This window comes from Chiloscyllium plagiosum, unplaced genomic scaffold, assembly GCF_037043375.1.
Source record: "Chiloscyllium plagiosum isolate Xiang-an unplaced genomic scaffold, Cpla_swu_hap1 HiC_scaffold_34, whole genome shotgun sequence".
Classification (NCBI taxonomy): Eukaryota; Metazoa; Chordata; class Chondrichthyes; order Orectolobiformes; family Hemiscylliidae; genus Chiloscyllium; species Chiloscyllium plagiosum.
Window position 1 is genome coordinate 16,544,018 of NW_028270172.1, and position 21,414 is coordinate 16,565,431.

General features: G+C 41.1%; 1 protein-coding gene and 1 long non-coding RNA gene across 2 annotated transcripts in view; one reads left to right on the forward strand and one right to left on the reverse strand.

Annotated features, from left to right (window-relative positions):
• The window catches only part of LOC122564502 (uncharacterized), a 44,125-nt gene extending 33,841 nt beyond the window's left edge, over window positions 1-10,284 (forward strand). Inside the window, exon 7 of the mRNA XM_043719479.2 lies at window positions 1,692-10,284. Within this exon, the coding sequence (XP_043575414.2) occupies window positions 1,692-1,929 (238 nt within the window). The 3' untranslated portion in view covers window positions 1,930-10,284. The remainder of the gene's footprint in view (window positions 1-1,691) is intronic.
• The window catches only part of LOC148141126 (uncharacterized), a 136,304-nt gene that overhangs the window by 642 nt on the left and 114,248 nt on the right, over window positions 1-21,414 (reverse strand). The window lies entirely within an intron of this gene.

Below are 21,414 nucleotides of genomic sequence, written 5' to 3' on the forward strand. Positions count from 1 at the left end.
AAGTAATGCTGGAAATTATTAGAACTGAAGAATAAGTCAACATTCTGACTTCAACAAGGAGAGGGGTTATTTAATGCAGAGATGTTTCTCAAAATGGAGTTCTTCTGTTTAACTCTGCAAAGTTTAGATTTTAAAACTGGTTGAATTTCAATTATATAATTAGCAGGTTGTAACGTCCTTGCATTCGTTCTAAATGCTTATTTACTTTTATAGTAGCAAATAACAATAAGTCCAAAACTTTGAAAATCTTTGGAATTCTGTATCCCAGAGGACTCGATCAATGTGGAGGTTCAATCATTGAGCATGTTCAAGGCAGAGATCAATAGATTTCTGGAATCTAATGACGCAAGATATTGCCATTTTCCTGCGCTGAGGGTAGATAACCAACAGGAGTAACAAAAAGACGGGGTACTGGGCTAATGGTCGGATACTTGGTAGTGTGGATGAGCAGAGGGATCTTGGTGTCCATGTACACAGATTTCTGAAAGTTGCCACCCAGGTAAATAGTGCGGTGAAGAAGGCATATGGCGTACTGGCTTTTATTGGTAGAGGAATTGAGTTCCGGAGCCCTGAGGTCATGTTGCAGTTGTATAAGACTCTGGTGCGGCTGCATCTGGAGTATTGTGTGCAATTTTGGTCGCCATACTATAGGAAGGATGTGGAGGCACTGGAACGGGTGCAGAGGAGGTTTACCAGGATGTTGCCTGGCATGGTAGGAAGATCGTATGAGGAAAGGCTGAGGCACTTGGGGCTGTTTTCATTGGAGAAAAGAAGGTTTAGGGGTGACTTGATAGAGGTGTACAAGATGATTAGGGGTTTAGATAGGGTTGACCATGAGAACCTTTTTCCACGTATGGAGTCAGCTATTACGAGGGGGCATAGCTTTAAATTAAGGGGTGGTAGGTATAGGACAGATGTTAGGGGTAGATTCTTTACTCAGCGAGTCATGAGTTCATGGAATGCCCTGCCATTCTCCCTCTTTATGGGCTAGTGTAGCTGAGGTGGGCTTGGATCGGTGCAACATCGAGGGCCAAAGGGCCTATACTGCGCTGTATTTTTCTATGTTCTATGTTCTAGGATCTATATGAATGATGGGGAACGCTCGATGCACTGAATGGTCTTTCCTGTTCTTATGTTCACAAAAAGCAATAGAACTTACAAAAAAAGTGAACCTTGTTATCCACAGCATGGTTAATGGTGTAAGCTGCCATTTTTCTGGTTGTTGTGGACTGTCCATTTAGCCCACCAATGCTGTTCTTTCATTGTCCAGCTGTACAGATCTTTCTGAGCAAGCAGACTTGGGAACAGGCATGCTCACTAGTGCAGGGTGTTTTTGTGTTGCCATGGAGCTTTGGAATGTATCCCAAATACTGTAAGTGGGGGAAATTGCGAAAACCAGGCAAAATGGCACTGCTTCTGTCCAAATTATATAGTTAAAAATCACACAATACCAGGTTATAGTCCAACAGATTTATTTGGAAATATTAGCTTTCAGAGTGCTGCTCCTTCATTGGTTAACTAGTTAGCTAGTATTTCCAAATAAATCCTTCAGACTATAGCCTGGTGTTGTGTGATATTTAACTTTGTCCATCCCAGTCCAACACCGGCTCCTCCGCATCATAGATTATACAGTACAAATGTCTATTGAAATGATAAATTTAATTAATTTTGATTCTCCCTCTGTTGTGCAGCATCCAAAAGAAGAGTTTGGACCTTCATGTGCGTAGGCATCACACGGGTGAGACCTTTGGGTGCCATTTATGTGTCTACTCCTCTCCTGACAAACAGCTTTTGCAAAAGCATCTGAAGAAACACCAGAAGGAGATGGAAGAAACTTTAAGGAGCATTCAAACAACCCCTAGAGTGGAGCCATTTACGACCGAACATTTTGTGGGAGCCTGTAACATCCTGCAAACTGGCAAACCTTAAGAAGCCATGTTCAGATGTCTGGAAACTAGAGGTTTCTCCCCATTATTTCTAATAGGTTAGCTGGGCCAGCTATTACTATCTCAATACTGAAGGAGCTGGCAACAATAATGAAATTCACTGATGGCTCGGAGTGTGTTCCAAGATTGTTAGCATTCTGAAAGGAGCTTTGGTATGTCAGAGTTAGAATGTGCCAGTGAACTGTGAGAAAGTTAACTGCACAATCCTTTATGCTTACAAAAACCCAGTGTCTCTGTTTTCCAGCCTTTTAGACCTTTTCCAACTGAGCATGCTCGACCCCAGTATTAACCCACTACTTATTTACTTTTCAAGGAAGAGCTAAAGTGATGGGTTTAGTTTTATAAGGACTGTATTTGCACTGAGGCTTCCTCAAGAAATTAGAGAATGAATTAAAATTTAAACCAAAGATTGAAGAAGCCTCTTGATCAAGCCCACTGCTCTATACTTTCAGCATGTTGTTAATAAACAGTGTTTCCCAATGCACATGCATTTTAAAACAAAGGAGCAGTTTGACTTTCTCTGGAGCTTTTCTGCCACGTTTGGTTTCATCATGCATTCTGATGGTCCAACTGTTAAACCTTCTGCTGTTACACCAGACACAGCTGTAAAATGTTTCCACCAACACAGCCCACAATTGAATATGGGTTAGTTGCATGAAATTGCAAAATTGCTTTAGAGTTTAATAATCTCATTATTATCTGAATCACCAAATGCAGTAAAGCTATTAATTTTAAAAAAATGTATATAGGCACTTAAACAGAATTACAAGCAATAGACTATGAGGCGCAGATTTTAAAATGCATTTTTACCTGAAAAAGAATAGCCTAAAAATTACATTTGGTAATATTATTCAAGCACTTAATGCATTGGTTTGTTGATGTCCGTGTTGACTTGGTAGTAGCTCTGACCTCTGAGTTAGAATGTCCTGGATTCAGGTTTCATCATTGGCACTTGAATTTATAATCTAGCATGGTACTCTACTGAGAGAACACTGCACTGATGGAGGTTAAAGAAAGGCCTTGTTTGTTCTCTTTGGTGGATCAGTTCCTTTAAAAGTTTCTTGGAATGCTCTCCCTATTGATGAAGAATAGGATTGCAAACAAATGCAAAATTCATTGGTAGAAATGATTATCAATTTGACCTCAATATGAAAGATGGGCCACACTCCAAAGGGGATCAACCTTTGGTTCAGTTGATCATTAATACTACACTTGCAATCCAGAGAAGTGAAATGGTAAGAAATGTGGAAACAGTGGAGTTGTAGATCAAGGTGAAATGCAGAGTTCTGATGTTGTATTCCAGGCAAAGATGTAAAAGTCCAGTGGTGAAGTTTACAGCAATCTGGTTTAAGTCATTAACTTAATGTGCCCACGAGAGCTACCCTGCAAAACCATTGTGTTTTCTCCTTTTAAAGGTTTTGGAACAGTTTCACGTATTTGTATAGGTTTGTTTTGTTTGAAGCTTGGCTTTCAGTTCTGTAAGACAGTATTTAGTATTCTGAAGGGAAGTTACATTTGCATACTAATTTGCTGATTTCAGCATCTTTTATGAAATACAGAAAGAAGCAAACCTCATCCCTGAGAGTCCATGCATTTGGAGTTGGCAAAGACCCAGCTCCATTGTTGCTTCTCATTTCTGAAACAACTCAAGTCTGTTGCCTTACATTAGTTCTCTCTGCTCTCAGTGCACAGTTGACAACACTGAAGAAACAAAAATATTGTGGTGTCCACATGACTGCAGGCCCCCTGATCTAACACTAATGTCTCTACCAAGGGTCTTAAGAATGTCCTAAGCTGGCTGAAGATGTGAACTTTCTAATCTGTGTGGCTAGATACCACATGAGGCAGTGAATTCACCCATCGAACCATCTGGGCAGGCTGGTGCTGATTGTAAATTTTCCTCAGCCAGCCTTCAGCTGCTCAACTAAGTCAGCAGAGAAGAGAGAGAGAGAACCTGTAGCCATCCGTATTTTACAGATTAATGTTCCCGACCGAGGGTATTTATTCAAATGAGATATTGGAAATGAATTCCTTCTATGCTTTTGGGAAATGATGCATGCTTAGAATATTTTGTTTACAAAGCTGGAAAAAGACATACAAACAAGCAGTAATCTTTGCAATGTTTAGCATCTTTCAGAATATATTCTATGTATTAAATGCTTTCTATAAAATTTGGAGCTAAGTGGTATATGGACTGCTAATACACAGTGATAAAAAAGGCCCTAGGTTCAGTATTTAGCCTGAGTTGCACAAATTGATCTTAGCTGGAATGAAAGTTTATTTTGTTCGTGCAATGAGACAAATGCCAGGAAAGTTATTTTTCATTCCTAAATGGTAGCTTGAGGAATGGAAAATGAACTTATAATGGTGACTTTCAGATCATTCCAACCACTTTGTAGTCAATTTTATAATGATTTTGAAGTGCAGTCACTATTATAATGTAGGAAGCATTGCTGCCAATTTGCACATAGCTACCTCCATGCAAATGGTTATCAAATAACCAGATCATCAGTTTTAGACATTGATTGAGGAAAAAATATCTTCCAGAACACCAGGAGAATCCTTCTTCAGATACTACCATGGGATCTTCCATGTCAGTTTTGGTGCAGAAATTTAGACTAGCATTCTGATAGCATACTGAATGGTGCTGCACAGTCTCCGCTGCATCTTTTGGATCAGACATTAAAGTAAACAATCTCGTCACTAGTTCAAAGGAGAGCAGGGCTGTTAGCCCTGAGAGCTAGCCAACATTCTGTGCATCAGAATAACAGATTGTTCACTATCACTTTGCTGATGGTCGGAGTTTGCTGTGTGCAAATTGGCTGCTGATTTTCCTACATCATAACAATGATTACACTTCAGAAGTGTTTACTTGGATGTGAAGCATTTTGGGATGTCCTGTGATATTTTACAAGTGGAAGTCTTTTACTTTTTCTTTGACTTGTGAGGGCAGGCAGGATCTCTGCCCAGTATCTCAAATAAATGATTGTTTTTATAGCATGATTAGCTTTGATGAACAGTTTGAAGAACACTGTGGTACTAGTGTCCCCTTCTCCCTGAAGATTTTGACTTCTCTTGGTGTACAGTTCCATCGGCATTCTGCATTAATTTCCCCAAAAGATTTTGTTTTGAAAAAAAGAACCGAAAAAATTTCTTGGATGCGACAATTCTGAGGAGGTGGGTCACACATCTGCTTTGTCAACCATTCACTTAAATAGAAGTAAAAGTATGTTGGATGCCATATGACTGAGAATGCTGTGTTGTTGTGATTATAGGTAAGGACTCTGGTTGTTTCTGCTGCAGGAATCCCCAACTAGTTGCTCAGTTCTAGCAATCTTTTAAATTAACCAAAAAACTGCAGGTGCTGGGATTGTGAAACAAAACCAAGATAGCTGCAAAAACTCAGCAGGTTTGGCAGCATCTGTGGAGAGGAAGCAGAGTTAATGTTTCGAGTCCAGTGACCTTTCTTCAGAACTGATAGTAGACAGGACAAGGTAGTATTTATGCTGATGATGTGGGCAGCATGGTGGCTTAGTGTTTAGCAGGGACTCAGATTCAATTCCACCCGAAGGCAACTGTATGGAATTTCCACATTCTCCCTGTGTCTGCATGGGTTTCCTCCGGGTGTTCCGGTTCCCTCCCACAGTCCAAAGATATGCAGGTTAGATAGATTGGCCATGCTAAATTGCCCACTTTTGTCCAGGGATGTGCAGGCTAGGTGGATTAACCATGGGAAATATACTGTTACAGGGTTAGAGTACAAGGTAGGTCTGATTGAGATGCTCTTCCAAGGGTTGGTGTTGACTCGATGGGCTGAATGGGCTCTTCCACACTGTGGAGATTCTGTGATTCTATGACAGGGCTTTTGGGATAGGGTTGGTTGTGCTGCAAGCAACCCATGTCATGACAGGGCCTGTGTTGTAGGATGGGTAAAAGACATGGAAAGAGGTATTCATGCACTAACATTATTAAACTCGATGTTGAGTCCTGATGTCTGAAAGGTCCCCAAGCGCAAGAGGAGGTTTTTCCTTCCAGTTTGCACTGTGTCTTGCTGGAAACTGCAGCAGGCCTGAGACAGAAATGTTAGCAGTGGGAGCACTGCGGAGTGTTGAAGAGGCAGACAACTGGAAGCTTGGGGTCATTTTACGGACAGAACGTTGGTGTCCCACAAAGCATTCACAATACACATTTAGAGTCATAGAGATGTACAGCATGGAAACAGACCCTTTGGTCCAACTCGTCGACGCCAACCAGCTATCCCAACCTAATCTAGTCCCATTTGCCAGCATTGGCCCATATCTCTCCAAACCCTTCCTATTTATATACCCATCCCGATGCCTTTCAAATGTTGCAATTGTACCAGCTTCCACCACTTCGTCTGGCAGCTCATTCCATTCACGTACCACCCTCTGTGTGAAACAGTTGCCCCTTAGGTCTTTTTTATATCTTTCCCCTCTCACCCTAAACTATGCCCTCTAGTTCTGGACTCCTTCACCCCAGGGAAAAGACTTTGTCTATTTATCCTATCCATGCCCCTCATGATTTTCTAAACCTCTATAAGGTCACCCCTCAGCCTCCAACACTCCAGGGAAAACAGCCTTACCCTATTCAACCTCTCCCGGTAGCTCAAATCCTCCAACCCTGGCAACATCCTTGTAAATCTTTTCTGAACCCTTTCAAGTTTTACAACATCTTTCCAATAGGAAGGAGACTGGAATTGCACGCAAGATTCCAACAGTGGCTTAACCAATGTCATGTACAGCCGCAACATGACCTCCCAACCTCTATACTCAATACTCTGACCAATAAAGGAAAGCATACCAAACACCGCCTTCACTATCCTATCTATCTGTGACTACTTTCAAGGAGCTATGAACCTGCACTCCAAGGTCTCTTTATTCAGCAACACTCCCTAGGACCGTACTATTACGTGTAGAAGGCCTGCTAAGATTTGCTTTTCCAAAATGCAGCACCCTGCATTTATCTAAGTTAAACTCCATCTGCCATCCTGAGCCCATTGGTCCATCTGAGCAAGATCCCATTGTAATCTGAGGTAACCTTCACTGTCCACTATTTTAGTGTCATCTGCAAACTTATTAACCATACCTCTTACGCTCACATCAAAATCACTTACATAAATGATGATAACTAGTGAACTCAGCACTGATCCTTGTGGCACTCCACTGGTCACAGACCTCCAGTCTGAAAAACAACCCTCCACCACCACTCTCTGTCTTCTACCTTTGAGGCAGTTCTGTATCCAGATGTCAGAACTGAATACAGAAGTTCCCTGTATTCCATGCGATCTAACCTTGCTAACCAGTGTCCCATGGGGAACCTTGTTGAATGCCTTACTGAAGTCCATATAGATTGCGTCTATAAGGGAGTGTAGGGGTATATATGTCTAGCAATCTTTATGCCACTTTGGGCATCATGTTAACAACAGTCTAACTGGGAGAGGAGCAGGATGGATGAATCTAATTGAATGCCACTTTGTGACGCATTAGCAGACAAGTTGTCAGGAAATTATCTCATCTCATTTTTTAGGTCTGGATATTTTAATTTCCTTTCTTCTAGCTTAAGAATTCTGTGAAGAGGTGATAGCTACTAACACTTTTCATGTACCTTTCTTTGTAGTAACGGACTTGGGTGGCACGATGGCTCAGTGGTTAGTACTGCTGCCTCACAGCGCCAGGAACCCAGGTTCAATTCCAGCCTCTGATGACTTTGTGTGGAGTTTGCACATTCTCTCCGTGTCTGTGTGGGTTTCCTCCAGGTGCTCCGGTTTCCTCCCACAATCCAAAGATGTGCAGGTCAGGTGAATTGGCCATGCTAAATTGCCCATGGTGTTAGGTGCATTAGTCAGAGGGAAATGGGTCTCTTCGTAGGGTTGGTGTGGACTTGTTGGGCTGAAGGGCCTGTTTCCACACTCTTGGGAATCTAATGTAAATGGTTCTGATGAAAAGCCATGTCAACCTGAAACATTAACTTTGTTAATCTCCACTGATTCTGTCTGGTCTGTTGGCTCATCCTTGCAGTGTTTATTTCAGATTTCCAGTTTGCACAGTATTTTGCTGTTTGTATGTGATCCAATTATGCAACTCTTGTATATCTATGCCCCTTTTGCAGTTGAACATAAAATAATCTGAAACTAATGATGAGTGGCATTGTGGTCATTTTACAGAGAAGATTAGCAGAGTTACCCCTGGGTAAGAGGCAGTGGTGTAATGTAATGTCACTGGACTAGTCATCCAGAAATCTAGGCAAACAATCTGGTGATATGGTAGATGGTGACATTTGAAATAAATATAAATCTAAAATAAGAAGATAACCTAATGATAACCATGAAACAAATTGTCATTAAAAGTAAGTTCACCTGGTTCACTAATGTCCTTCAAGGAAGGAAATCTGCCATCCACAGCTAGTCTTTCCTTCATGGGATCCCAGACCCACAGCATTATGGTTGACTCTTAACTGTCCTCTGGGCAACTATGACTGGTGGCTGGTCCAGCCAGTGATGTTCACACCCCATGAATGAATAAACAAGAAACTGAGTTCCTGTTCTGTCTGTTTTCTGTCGTCTTCATCAAAACAAGCAACTTTACCCCTGCTTGGATCCTTGAGACTGACAAAGTCAGGAATAAATAAATCCTATCTGTGCTCATTGAAACCTAAATGTGTGAGCATTAGGTTTCTGAAACAATAGATATACTGTCAGGCCACAACATGGCGAGATCTTAATGGGAAATGTTATGTTACAATTACACATTAATTACGTGGTGTCAGCAGTGTTTCTGTTTGAAGTTGGGGTGATTCATCATGTTAATTGATCAACTGTGCTCATTAAGATTTGTGACTGTAATTGTTTGTTCTCTATTGAATGGGTATGTTAGGAGGCTAACTAATTGATCTGATTAACAATTTATGTGAAAATGATTTTTACCGATCGATAAAGTGTTTCTAGAAATCTCATATGTGACAATATTTCTCTTTGATATATCGCATTAATACTTTGTAACTGGCATGAAAAAGCATGTTTGGAATCAAGTGAACGTTTTGAGCTACTCCTTCTCTGTATCTCTGAAAATGTACAAAATAACTAGAATTTGTCATTTCAACTGAACAAGGTGATTTTTATTAGGAGAGACAAAGTAAAACCCAAGTTAGGCAGCTTTAATTTGAATTCCTTGTTTGCACAAGTTGCTGTATTGTTTAAACAACACAAAGAGCCCTTGGTGAATTTATACTGACGTGTAGCAAGGAACATTGTACAACAGCAGTGTTGACCCTGACTGGAATGTAATCCAGTTCTTCATAATTAGCAGTGTTTGAGAAAAAGGTCTCAGGGGCTTCTGGTCAAAGGGGGGTAGGAAGTGTATGGAGCTTGTGAATTGGCAGCAGAAGGAGCTGTTCAAGGAAAATCACAGAGCACTACAGAAAAGGAATAGTAAAAAAAAAGGACTACAGCAAGCTTTGGATCACAGTATTTTTAAAAACTTTCTTCCATGTTATACCAAATAGTTGCCTCGAATATAATATGCTTTTGGCAATTTTGAAGGCTGTGTACATAACTACTTATATCTTTCTAATGATTTTATCATATTTACTGTTCACATTATGTCACAGCTGGACCTTTTCAACATTTTTGTTCTTTAATCTTTTTGCCATTTAATAAAATTCCGATTCATTTCTCTCCAATTTTATTCCATATTTTACCAAAGTAAAGCAGGCCTCCAACATTTAGCAGTCACTTCCCCGGATGCCGTTTCAAACCTATATAAGATATAACGAGTAAAATTTATTGCAAAATTGCCAATAAATCCAACTCCAACAATGTTCACTTCATTCTACAACTGTAGTGGAGTGTACCCTGCAGAAATGCTGTACTTCGGATATAGACTTTCAATGCGCTGCTTATCTCTGTTTAGGGTCTGAACGTAAACAGACAAAATGCATAGACACATCCCTCATCTGAAGTTCTGAAGAAGTCATACAAGACTCAAAGCATTAACTCTCCACAGATGCTGACAGGCCTGCTGAGTTTCTCCAGCATTCTGAGTCTGCGTTCCATCTGTCTTACTGACTCATACAGTGATGATTTTGGACAAAATGAGGAAGCAGTGGGAAAAAAAATATAAAATGAAAAGATCCCAGGAAGGAATAAAACGAAAGCAATAAAGTAACAATGTCTGAAGTGAAATTTACCCCCTGTGTGACTGGAGTGTAAATTGCACAAAGGGCTGAATACGCTTTATTTTGAAATGAATTTTGCTGCACTTCCTGAGCAGATTAGCATACATACAGGCACACAGCTACAGTTGTAAGCCATGATACCTGAAGATCGACAACCTTCAATAAAATGAACCATGCTTTCTTAAAAAAACTATTATTTTCCTCGATTTTTATCAACCAGCATAGGAAGTCAAAAAAGCAAGTGGGGCACAACTTTGTTTTACGTGACTACTTAAGATCACTCCCCAGGTGGCTTTTCTTGTGCATTTTTATTAGAGTCTGCTAATTATGCAGCATTTCTTGAATTCACCTCCAAGGAGTCCTTAGCTTTAATCTCACCCTATTGTGCAGTTCGTGCCAAAGTTTAAGTAGTGAGCACTTAACTGCCTTAGAGATTTTATTGTCATTCTGAGTACAGAAGCAAAGAAATCTTGCTGTTGTGTAGACCTTTGATGAACATGCACTTGGAGGATTATAGGTAAAAGCAAGGACTGCAGATGCTGGAAGCCAGAGTCTAGATTAGAGTGGTGCTGGAAAAACACAGCAGGTCAGGCAGCATCCAAGGAGCAGGAAAATTGACGTTTCAGGCAAAAGCCCTTCATCAGGAATAGAGGCAGGGTGCCTGCAGAGTGGAGAGATAAAATAGGAAGTCCAACAGATGACCATACATGAGCAAGAAATCAAAAATGAGCCCTGTCTTGCAACTTTCCCAACATGGCAGCTCATGTTTAGGTCTGCATGCTCTCCATTTTTCATCAAACTGTTGTATTATCTCTCCACTCTGCAGGCACCCTGCCTCTATTCATGATGAAGGGCTTTTGCCCGAAATGTCGATTTTTCTGCTCCTCGGATACTGCCTGACCTGCTGTGCTTTTCCAGCACCACTCTAATCCAGATTTGGAGTATTATGTAGCGTTTTGTCTTATTCTCGAGGAAGAATGTACTCCCGTTGAGGAAATGCAATGAAGATTCGCCAGACTGATTCCTGGGGTGACATGATTATCCTATGAGGAGATTGAGCCTATAATTTCCAAAATTTAGAAGGATCAGAGAAGATTGAATTGAAGCATACAAAGTTCTTATAGGATTCAACAGAGCAGATACAGGAAGGATGTTTCCTCGAGTTGGGAGAACCTCGAAGCAAAGGTTACAGTAGCAGAATAAGAGTTAGGCCATTTAGAACTAAGATAAGGAGTGATTCCTTCACTCAGAGTAATGAATCTTTGGAATTCAGTGTCCCAGAGGTGTATGGAGATTCAATCATTGAGTTTATTCCAGACAGATAAATTTCTAAATATTAAAGATATCAAGGGGTATAGGGAGCAATGGGGAAAATGGCAGTGAGGTACAGGATCAATTTTGATCTAGTTGATTGGTGGAGCAGCATCAATGGGCTGAATGGCCTACACCTGTTCCTATTTCTGGTGCTCCTGTGTACACTCCCTCTGAGTTGAGCTGTGATGTTGAGTACTGCAATACCGATAATTCTGCTCTTTGAAGCACCTCGGGTTGTGCTTATAGCTAGATTGGGTGCCAAACTATAGCATCTTCCTCACCTGGTTACAAAATGCTGGGGTATTGATTTTCCACAGAGATTTCTGGATGTGATGAGGGACCGTGGCCGGGCAGTAGGGGAGACACAGGAAACAGTGGAGGTATTGAATATTTCTCACAGAACAACGCTGTATAATATATAGAAGCAGATGTGGGATATTTAGCCCCTCCAGTCTGCCTTGCCATTTAATGAGATCATGGCTGATTTGATCATTCTCAACTCCACATTGCTGTTTTTTACCAATCACCCTTGACCACCTTAATGATTACCTTAACAGCTCTGTTCAATAACAAATTCTACAAATTCACTACCCTCTGAAAGAAAAGAATTCCTCCACATCTCTGTCTTAAACTTATGCTGAGTTTATGCCCTCTGTTTGTGGATTCTCCCACAGGGAAGTTACATTAGTCACTGTGCTCCTTATATGCCCATGAGAGTGCAGCCAAATTCAGTGCTAACTCCATTTATAAATTTGCTGATGATATCACCATAGTGGGTTGGATCTCAAACAACAATAAGGCAGAGTATAAGTAAGAGTTTAGAGTTTAGTGGCATGGTGTAAAGACAACAATATCTCCCTTAATGTCAGCAAAAGGAAGGAGCTGGTCAGTGACATCAGGAAGTGGAATGGAGGACACCCCCCCCCCCCCCCTTGTTTTTATCAGTAGTGCTGAGGCGGAGGTGGTCAAGACCTTCAAGTGTAAGTATCACCAATGATCTATCCTGGTCTAGCCACGTTGACACTACAGTCAAGAATGCACACCAATGCCTCTACTTGCTCAGGAGGCTAAGGAAATTCCACGTGTCCACAATGACTCACCAATGTTTATAGATGCATCATAGAAAATATCCTACCCGATGCATCACAGCTTGGTCTTGCAACTGCTCTGCCTAAGTCTACAAGAAATTATCGAGAGTTGTGAACACAGCCTAGTCCATCTTGAAAGCCAGCCTTCCTTCCATTGACTCTGTCTACATGTCTCACTGCCTTGGGAAAGCAGCTAACATAATCAAAGACTCATTTCACCCTTGTCACACTCTCTTCCAACTTCTTCCATCAGGCAGAAGGTACAAACGTTTGAAAGTATCTACCAACAGATTCAAGAACAGCTTCTTCTCACATATTAAAGTTGATCTCTCTCTACACCTTCTCTGTAACTGTAGTACTATATTTTGCATTCTGTTCTATTACACTGATGTACTTATGTAAGGGGTGGTTTGTCTGGACAGCACGCAAAACAATACTTTTCACTGTGTCTTGGTACATGTGACAATAATAAATTGAATAAATGGGAATCGACCTTGCTGCATCTACCATGTCAAGCTCCCTAAAAATCTTATATTTTTCAGTGACTTCTCCTCTTGTTCTTCTAAATTCCAATGAATACAAGCCCAACTTAATCTTTCCTCGGAAGAAAATGCCTCCAAAACTAGGATCAACTGAGTCAGCCTTCTCTGGTCTGTCTCCAATGCCAGTACAGTAGAACCCCCATATCCTGGAATTTGGTTTCCATGGTTTCAGTTATCTGTGGTTACCACAGCCCAAAAGTATTACATGGAACATTGCAGAAAAAATTCCAGGGGACTGTTGAGGAGGTGAGTTTCCTGTTTGAATGATAGGTTCGCTAATATTCACAGTTTCTGGCATCCACAATAGGTCTTGGAACATATCACCTGCGAATGTGTGGGAACCCCTGAATATTTTTCTTTAGATAAGAGGATATTCCAGTAACTCCATTCAAATGAGTTGACAACAATTGGACAGCCATCTCATTACTCAGCACAAGGAATCACTAGATCACTTTCTTTATGGCTGGCAGATATTGACACTGAACAGCCAGCCATTTAGCTTTTCAGATCTGAAGATGGATCATTGCCAATCTGTGCTGCATTCTCAGGGAATGTACCTAATTTTTTTAATAAAATGTCAGGACTAATGCAGAGCAGAAGGCATGAATGTGTTACAGTCCACTTTTCTGGACTTACGTGGATATTACCGCTATGCATTGGACAGACTGGCACTTCAGAAAGATTTAGCCCTATATCTGCCATTCGCTGGATAAATTAAGTGCATTGCTAATTGCCAACTTGGAAAACAAATTGTTTGTCACAATCCAGTCACAGAGAAAATGATGCAGCCCCTTAAAGAAATTATTGAACACTTTCCTGTCTTGGTATACATCTTGAGGTTTGGCAAGTATTATTGTGTCTGTGTCTCAAATTCTGTTAAGGAAGAAAAGGCAGTTCTATTATGACACTGCCAAGCAGCTGCTTTTGGATCTGTAGATGCAAATGGCCAGTTGACAGAGAAGTAAATTCGTTGGGGTGTCCATTGATGTTATGGATGGACTTTAAACTCCAGAAAGTTAACAAGCTGCAGGTGGAGTCAGAGACAGATCCAGAAAAAGCAAAGCAGTATACATGACAACACTATAAACCAAGTGCTGACGTAAAACAAATTGCCTTCTTAGGTGCTGTGACCAAAACGTCTGAAGGGTATTCACAAGGGTACTGAACATCCAAACGGCAATATGTACTTTAAATTAGAGTAGGATATTCAATGGTTTAATTAAGAAGTTATCTAGAAAATGGAAATCACTTATCGCTCTTAAATCATAGCCTGGCTGCAGAATAGGGGCCTGTCAACATTTTCTGAAATAGGCTTCAGGCTGACTTGCCCTATTGTAATCTCTACTTCTCTAACTGAAATACACAGCCACATAACTTGTCCCATAACATTTTATATGAATATATACAAAAGTAATTGCATGTAAAATTCAGTAAGTGGCCGTTATGGCGTTGTGGTGAACTCATTTCTTAGTCATTTGAAATAAAAAGTACAAAATTAAATGATTCACAATTCTCACACACCCTCCTGCTAACTGAGTAGGGTCAGAGTCAGAATATTTTGTGTTTGATTTGAAAACAGCATTTTACCTCATCAGAGAAAAAATATTATGTACAGAACGGGCTGCTGTCTATGTTGCTACTGCTGACACGGCAATTGTGGTTTTAATTTTAATTCCATGTTATGGCTGTTACGTTGTCTGTAACCCGCCTCATACCAGAAAGCTATCTCATCTTCAGCAGCATGAAGAAAATTGGGTTATATTTCCCTGTTGTTGAAATAACTTTGACTTGATGGCAGAAGTGTCCAATTCTATTGTCCAGGCATAAACAATGAGCAGAGACTCTAAATTGGATTTGTGAAATATTCTCTGACCTGAATGAAGCCCACCTAATTCTACTACTGATTTATTTTAATTTTATGTTCCTTCTCCTGAACATATAAAAAATGAGCAGGACTAAACTATTCACCTTTTGTGCCTATTCCATCATTCAGTACCATCATGGCTTATCTTCAGACTGAACGCCACTTTCTGAGCAAGTCATCATACCTTTGATTCTCTGAAGGATCAAAGATCTGTCAGTCTCAGTTTTGAATATATTCAGTGATGGAGCATCCTGAGTCTGCCAGAATTAAGAATGCCAATAATTCACAATCCTCAGAATGAAGAATAAATGATCAGCCACTTGTATGAGTCTGCCTGTACTCTCTAGGTTACCAGCCTGCAGGAGCAACCTCTCACTGTCTGCTCCAATAAGCTCCTTCACAATCTTATGTTTTTCAATCTGGTCATCTCTTTTTCTTTGAAACTCCAGTTGTAGCAGCAGCAGGAGAGGAGAAGAGCAAATCGTCAAGTTTACCAAGATTAACAACTTGGATGTGGATGGAGAAGGTATAGTTAGTAAGTTGACAGATGACATGCAAATTGTTAGGAGGATGAATGTCAGGCTACAGTCTGATATTGATCAGCTGACATATAGGGCAGATGGAAATTAATCCTGAACAGTGTAGGATTTTGTGATCTCTAACATGGGAAGGATATGGACAATGAATGGTAGACTATTGAGGAACAGAGAGACCATGGTGTACAAGTGCACACATCCTTGAAGATGTTAGCACAGATCAACAGGGTGGTGAAGAAGGCATATGGGATGATTGCTTTCATTAGCCAGGGCATAGAATATAGGACTAAGGAAGTCTTGTTACAACTTTATAAAATATTGGTTAGGCCACAGATGGAATACTGTGTGCAGGTGTGGTCACCACACAATTGGGAGGACATGATTGCAATGAAGAGGGTGCAGAGGGGATTCATCAGGATGTTGCCTGGAATGGAAAGCCTTGGTTTTGAGGAGAGACTGGATCGACTGAGTTTGTTTAATCGTGAAGCAGAAGAGGCCAAGGGAGGAATCTGATTGAGGTATACAAAATTATGAAATGTTGTGGAAGTGCCGGTGTTGGACTGGGGTGGACAAAGTTAAAAATCAGACAACACCAGGTTATCGTCCAACAGGTTTATTTGGAAGCACTAGCTTTTGGAGTGCTGCTCCTTCATCAGGTAGCTAGCTGTTGGACTATAACCTGGTGTTGTGTGGTTTTTAAAATCATGAAAGGCAGAGACAGTAGATCATGAGAATCTCTTCTCTGTGGCAGACGTATTAAAACCAGAGGGATTAGGATTAAGGTGAGGACTAAGTGGTTTAAAGGAAATCTGAGAAAAAATGTTTTCACACAAATATTGGTAGACATATTGAATGCGCTGTCTGAGAAGCAAGTGAAGGTAGGTACTCTTGCAATGTTTAAGAAGCATCTGGGTGAGCCCTTACAATTTCAGGGCATAGTAAGCTATGGACCAAATTCAGATAAATGGAATGAGTTTGCTGTTTGTTTGTCAACATAGACATGGTGTGCCAAAGAGCCTGTATCTGTGCAGTACGGCTCTCCCTCTATGATAATAGATGCAGATTGATGCTAAGGTTCCTTCATGCAAATGTAAACATATGATATATCAGGCCAGGTTTCATTCTAGAATCTGAGTTGTCCAGTGTTATCATCATTTGAGATAATTACAAAATGTTCTGAAGAAGGGTCATTGGTTCCAAAATGTTAACTCTGATTTCTCTGCACAATGCTGCCAGACCTTCTGAGCTTTTCCAGCAAGTTCTGCTTCTGCACCTAATTTCTAACTGTACAGCTGCCACGAGTTAATTTGTTTCAGTCTTTGTGGCAAACACAGTTAAATATCATCATAGAGTCATAGAGATGTCCACCACAGAAACAGACTTCTCAGTCCAACTAGCCCACGGCAACCAGATGTCCTAACCTAATCTAGTCCCAATTGCCAGCATTTAGTCCATATCCCTGTAAACCCTTTCTATTCATATACCCATCCAAATGCCTTTTAAATGTTGTTATTGTACCAGCCTCTACCACTCACTCTGGCAGCTCATTTCGTACATGCACCACCCTCTGCATGAAAATGTTGCCCCTTAGGCCCCTTTTAAATCTTTCCACTCTCACGTTAAACCTAGGTCCTCTATTTTTGGACTCACCCACCCTGGGGAAAAGACCATGTCTATTTACCCTATCCATGCCCCTCATGATTTTATAAACCTCTATAAGGTCACCCTTCAGCCTCCAACGCTCCAGGGAAAACAGCCCTAGCCTATTCAGCCTCTTCCAAATCTTTCAACCCTGGCAACATCCTTGTAAATCTTTTCTGAACCCTTTCAAGTTTCACAACATCCTTCCTATAGGAGGGAGACCGTAATTGTTCACAATATTCCAAAAGTGGCCTAACCAATGTCCTGTACAGCTGCAACATGATCTCCCAACTCAATTACTGAATGCTCTCACCAGTAAAGGAAACCATACCAAACACGTTCATCATTATCCTATCTACCTGTGGCTGCACTTTCAAGGAACCTGCACTCCAAGGTCTCTTTGTTCAGCAACACTCTCCAGGACCTTACCTTTAATGTATGAATTGTTCTTTAATTTGCCTTTCCAAAATGCAGCACTTTGCATTTATCTAAATTAAACTCCACCTACCACTCCTCGGCCTGTTGGCCCAGCAATCACTTCTCTAGCTTCCCATAGAGTTCTAGGGTACACCTGATCAGGTCCTGGGGGATTTATCCACTTTTATGCATTTTAAGATATCCATCACTTCCTCCTTTGTAATATGGACATTTATCAGAATGATATGATCATTTTTCAAGATGATATAGACATTTCTTTTAAATGTTATAAAGAAAATTTAACTAGGTTTTTGAGAAAGATCAGCCTCATTCACCAACTTGTCAGAGTTAAATAAGTTAAATACTTTCATGTGATTCTCCATCGAGCTCCAGGAACAGCTGGCTGGTTGAAGTAAAGCGACTCTGTTTCTCTCCTGATGGTTTAAAAGGCAAAAGGAATGCTGCACTGACCAACCTGCAGTCTTCAAACTCTTCTTTGTGATGCAGTTAAATAACTTTCTTTCTATTTTCTCCAGCAATCTTGCTGTCATTACTTGCAGCAAATAATGTTCAGAGTTCCTAGTCTATCAGACCTTGTTGTTCCTTTAGCATGATGATTGTTTTTTGCAAGGGATTCACATCAACAAATGGACTACATTTGTGAATCCACATCATTCATTTGGTTGAGACATTCTGATACTGAACCCTTACAGTTGAACAGTCCCCTGCATTAGCTTATCTTAGCAGGTGGGGTGAGAGTGTGATACTGTTGAACTCAATCTCCTGTAAATAGGCAACGACAAACCAGCCAGGGCTGTCCCCTCTGACATTTTGTACAAATGCACATAGAGACTGGCTGTGCAAATGGCTGAGCTGGCATCCAATACTTTCTATGTCAAATTACCCATGTCCACTCACCAGACTCCTGCATGAAGACTGGACAATTTGGAGAAATATCAGAGGACACCCAGTACTTATGGGGGACCATACTCCAGCTAGGTGTCGATGCTTTCAGAAAAGGAAGAGGATCAAAAGAGGATGGAATAAACAAATCATTTTGTGGCATCAGTACTATCTTGTTGAACCCATTAGTTGTAATGACTAAGAATGGATTACATTCCAGTGGAACATCATTTATACTAAACACTCCTTCCCAGGAGGCTACTTGGCCTAATGGGCAGTCGAAGGTTGACTGCAATAGTAGCCAGACAGCCCTGTTGCTGTCTTGTATCAGCAATGCTTATTTATTTTCTTATACATCTTACCCCTGGGGCTGAGATTTTCTCCTCTCTATGGAGGCATTTATGGTGAAGTTGGAGTGAGCAGAAACTGGGCCTAAGGCTCAGGGCCTATGAGCAGGGCCTGTTGTGCTCAGGTCAGGGATGGAGCTGGGATTGGGGTGAAGTGTGGGAGATAGGGCCTCTGAGCAGCACTGGACCCCATGATTCCTGCCCCTGTCCCTGGACAGAGAACACACTTTGCTGTGTTGCTGCCTCTGGTGTGAGTCTTGACTAGCCTTGTTGTACGAACCACACCTGCTGTGTTCCTAACGGTTTGAGTTGTCGCACTGACCGAATAGTAGGGCTGCCTTCTAGCTCTGATCATCCTGTAAAGGGATGGATGGTGATACAATGGTAATGTCACCTAACTGGCAAAGCAAAGAGCCAGACTAACACCAGGCTTGGGTTCAAATCCCTTGGTAACTAATAGAATTTAAACACCAATGAATTAATCTGGAATTGCAAGTGAGTCTCAGTGATGGTGACAATGACAGCTATCCGCAATTACTGGAAAAACTCATTTGGTTCACCAAAGCACTTTTGGAAAGGAAATCTGCCACGCTTATATGTGACTCCAACAACCCATGGCAATGTGGCTAAACCTTGGCTACCCTCTGAAGTAGCCCAGTGTGCCATTCAGGGAGCTTGGCAATGATATGTATTTCCAATGAAAGGTTAATAAAAAATTGTGAGATCAACAGAAGCTGCACTAGGGGAGACGAGTGCCCATATAAGTTGTACACGCTTTGAGAGTGTTTTTAGACAAACATTTATTTTAAAGAGGCAAACCTCTGATAACTCTCAGACTTGTGCCATTCTCTGGCAGAGGCCCAGGGACATGTGTATTGAATATAAGTGTTGTCAGGCCCATTTATTAAGAGCAATGCTCATTTCAACTGTCTGGGATGAATAAGCCCTGCCTTGTTGGAAATTAACCCCAGTTCTTTCGGGGAAAGCAGGAAGGTCTTGTCATCTTATAATTTTCTCTAATTTCAATTGTATGCCCTTCCAGTGCTGGACTGACATGTCATCTAATTCTAGTAGACTATCCGACAAAGAATGTATTTTGTCTCTCTTCAAACAAAAGCCGGCTTCCAGAAGAAAACTCAAAAAGGAAATATTTGAAACTGTTATTAAAAACAGTGTCTGTCTCGTATGGTTTCCAAAAAGACAAGCGTTCCAAAACAACAAATGTTCCAACTGAGACTTTCCTCTCTGAGCCAGGCTTTTAGGTGAATAGAGGAAGGTTCATTATTGAATTTGTTTAAGTCCCCCTATCGAATTAGATAACCTGGGTGCATTTTTGAATAAATCTCTGAAAGTCTTCATTCACTCAGTTGAATTAGGTAATTCTGAACATGCTCCCAGTTAATGAACAAGGCAGTGCTGAACTGACATGGAGATCTGTAACAGCATAGCTGACAAAATTGAAACAGTTTTGTGTCTGTGCTAGGACATCAGTTTCCTTCTCAATACCGAGTAAGTAGGATCCTGTATAAAGCAAGCTGCACTCACACTGAAGGGTCCATTTTGTCCTAATGCACAGGGAGAATTTTCCACTGAAATGACACCAGTTTTGCAGCATAACCTTTGCTCGGAATGGAAATTTGGAAAGGACCCCTGCCCAGATGGTATCGTTCTCCCTTGGAGCAAGGGATTGGGGTTCAGGCCTCCGAGCTGAGGTTTTGTGTTCACAAGTTCCCAGGCAACAATGGCTGCAATGAAGTCCATTCTAACATGCCCCTACTCTCCCAGTGCTCATTGAGGGGTTTGTGATGGTTTTCAAGTCTGAGAATGGGGTCCCAGTGGGAAAGGTTTGGGTAACTTTGACATAGGGTGTAATGCAAAGATGTAGTAACAATGTGACCTAAAATAAGGTGCAAATGGCATATTCTCTGTCAGTATCACAATATCAATATTGCATTTAAGGAACATTTATATGCAGATGATTTTTTTAAACAGATAAAAGCTATTCATATCGATTGCACCTGTTTGTGGGGTGATTTATTTATAGTTCCCAGTGAGACTTCACAGGGATCTGCCAGAGCCCAAAGATCCTGGTAATGGGACAGCAACAACTTCTGTTTTCTGGTACAGATCCGGGAATCCTCCACACTTCCCCTTCCACATGATACATAGAGTCATAGAGCTATACAGCACAGAAACAGGCCCTTCAATCCAATTTGTCTATGCCAACCAGATATCCTAAACTGATCTAGTCCCATTTGCCAGCACTTAGCCCATACCCCTCAAAACCCTTCCTATTTATGTACTCATCCAGATACCTGTTAAATGTTGTAATTGTACCAGCCTCCACCACTTCCTCTGACAGCTTATTCCATACACGCACCACCCTCTGCATGAAAAAGTTGCTCCTTGGGTCCTTTTTAAATCATTAGACTCCCCTATCCTGGGGAAAAGACCTTGTCTATTCACCCAACCATGCCCGTCATGATTTTATAAACCCCTCAGCCTCCAATAGACCAGGAAAAACAGCCCCAGCCTATTCAGCCTCTCCCTATAACACAAACCCTCCAACCCTGGAAACATCCTTGTAAGTCTTTTATGAACCCTTTCAAGTTTAACAGCATGC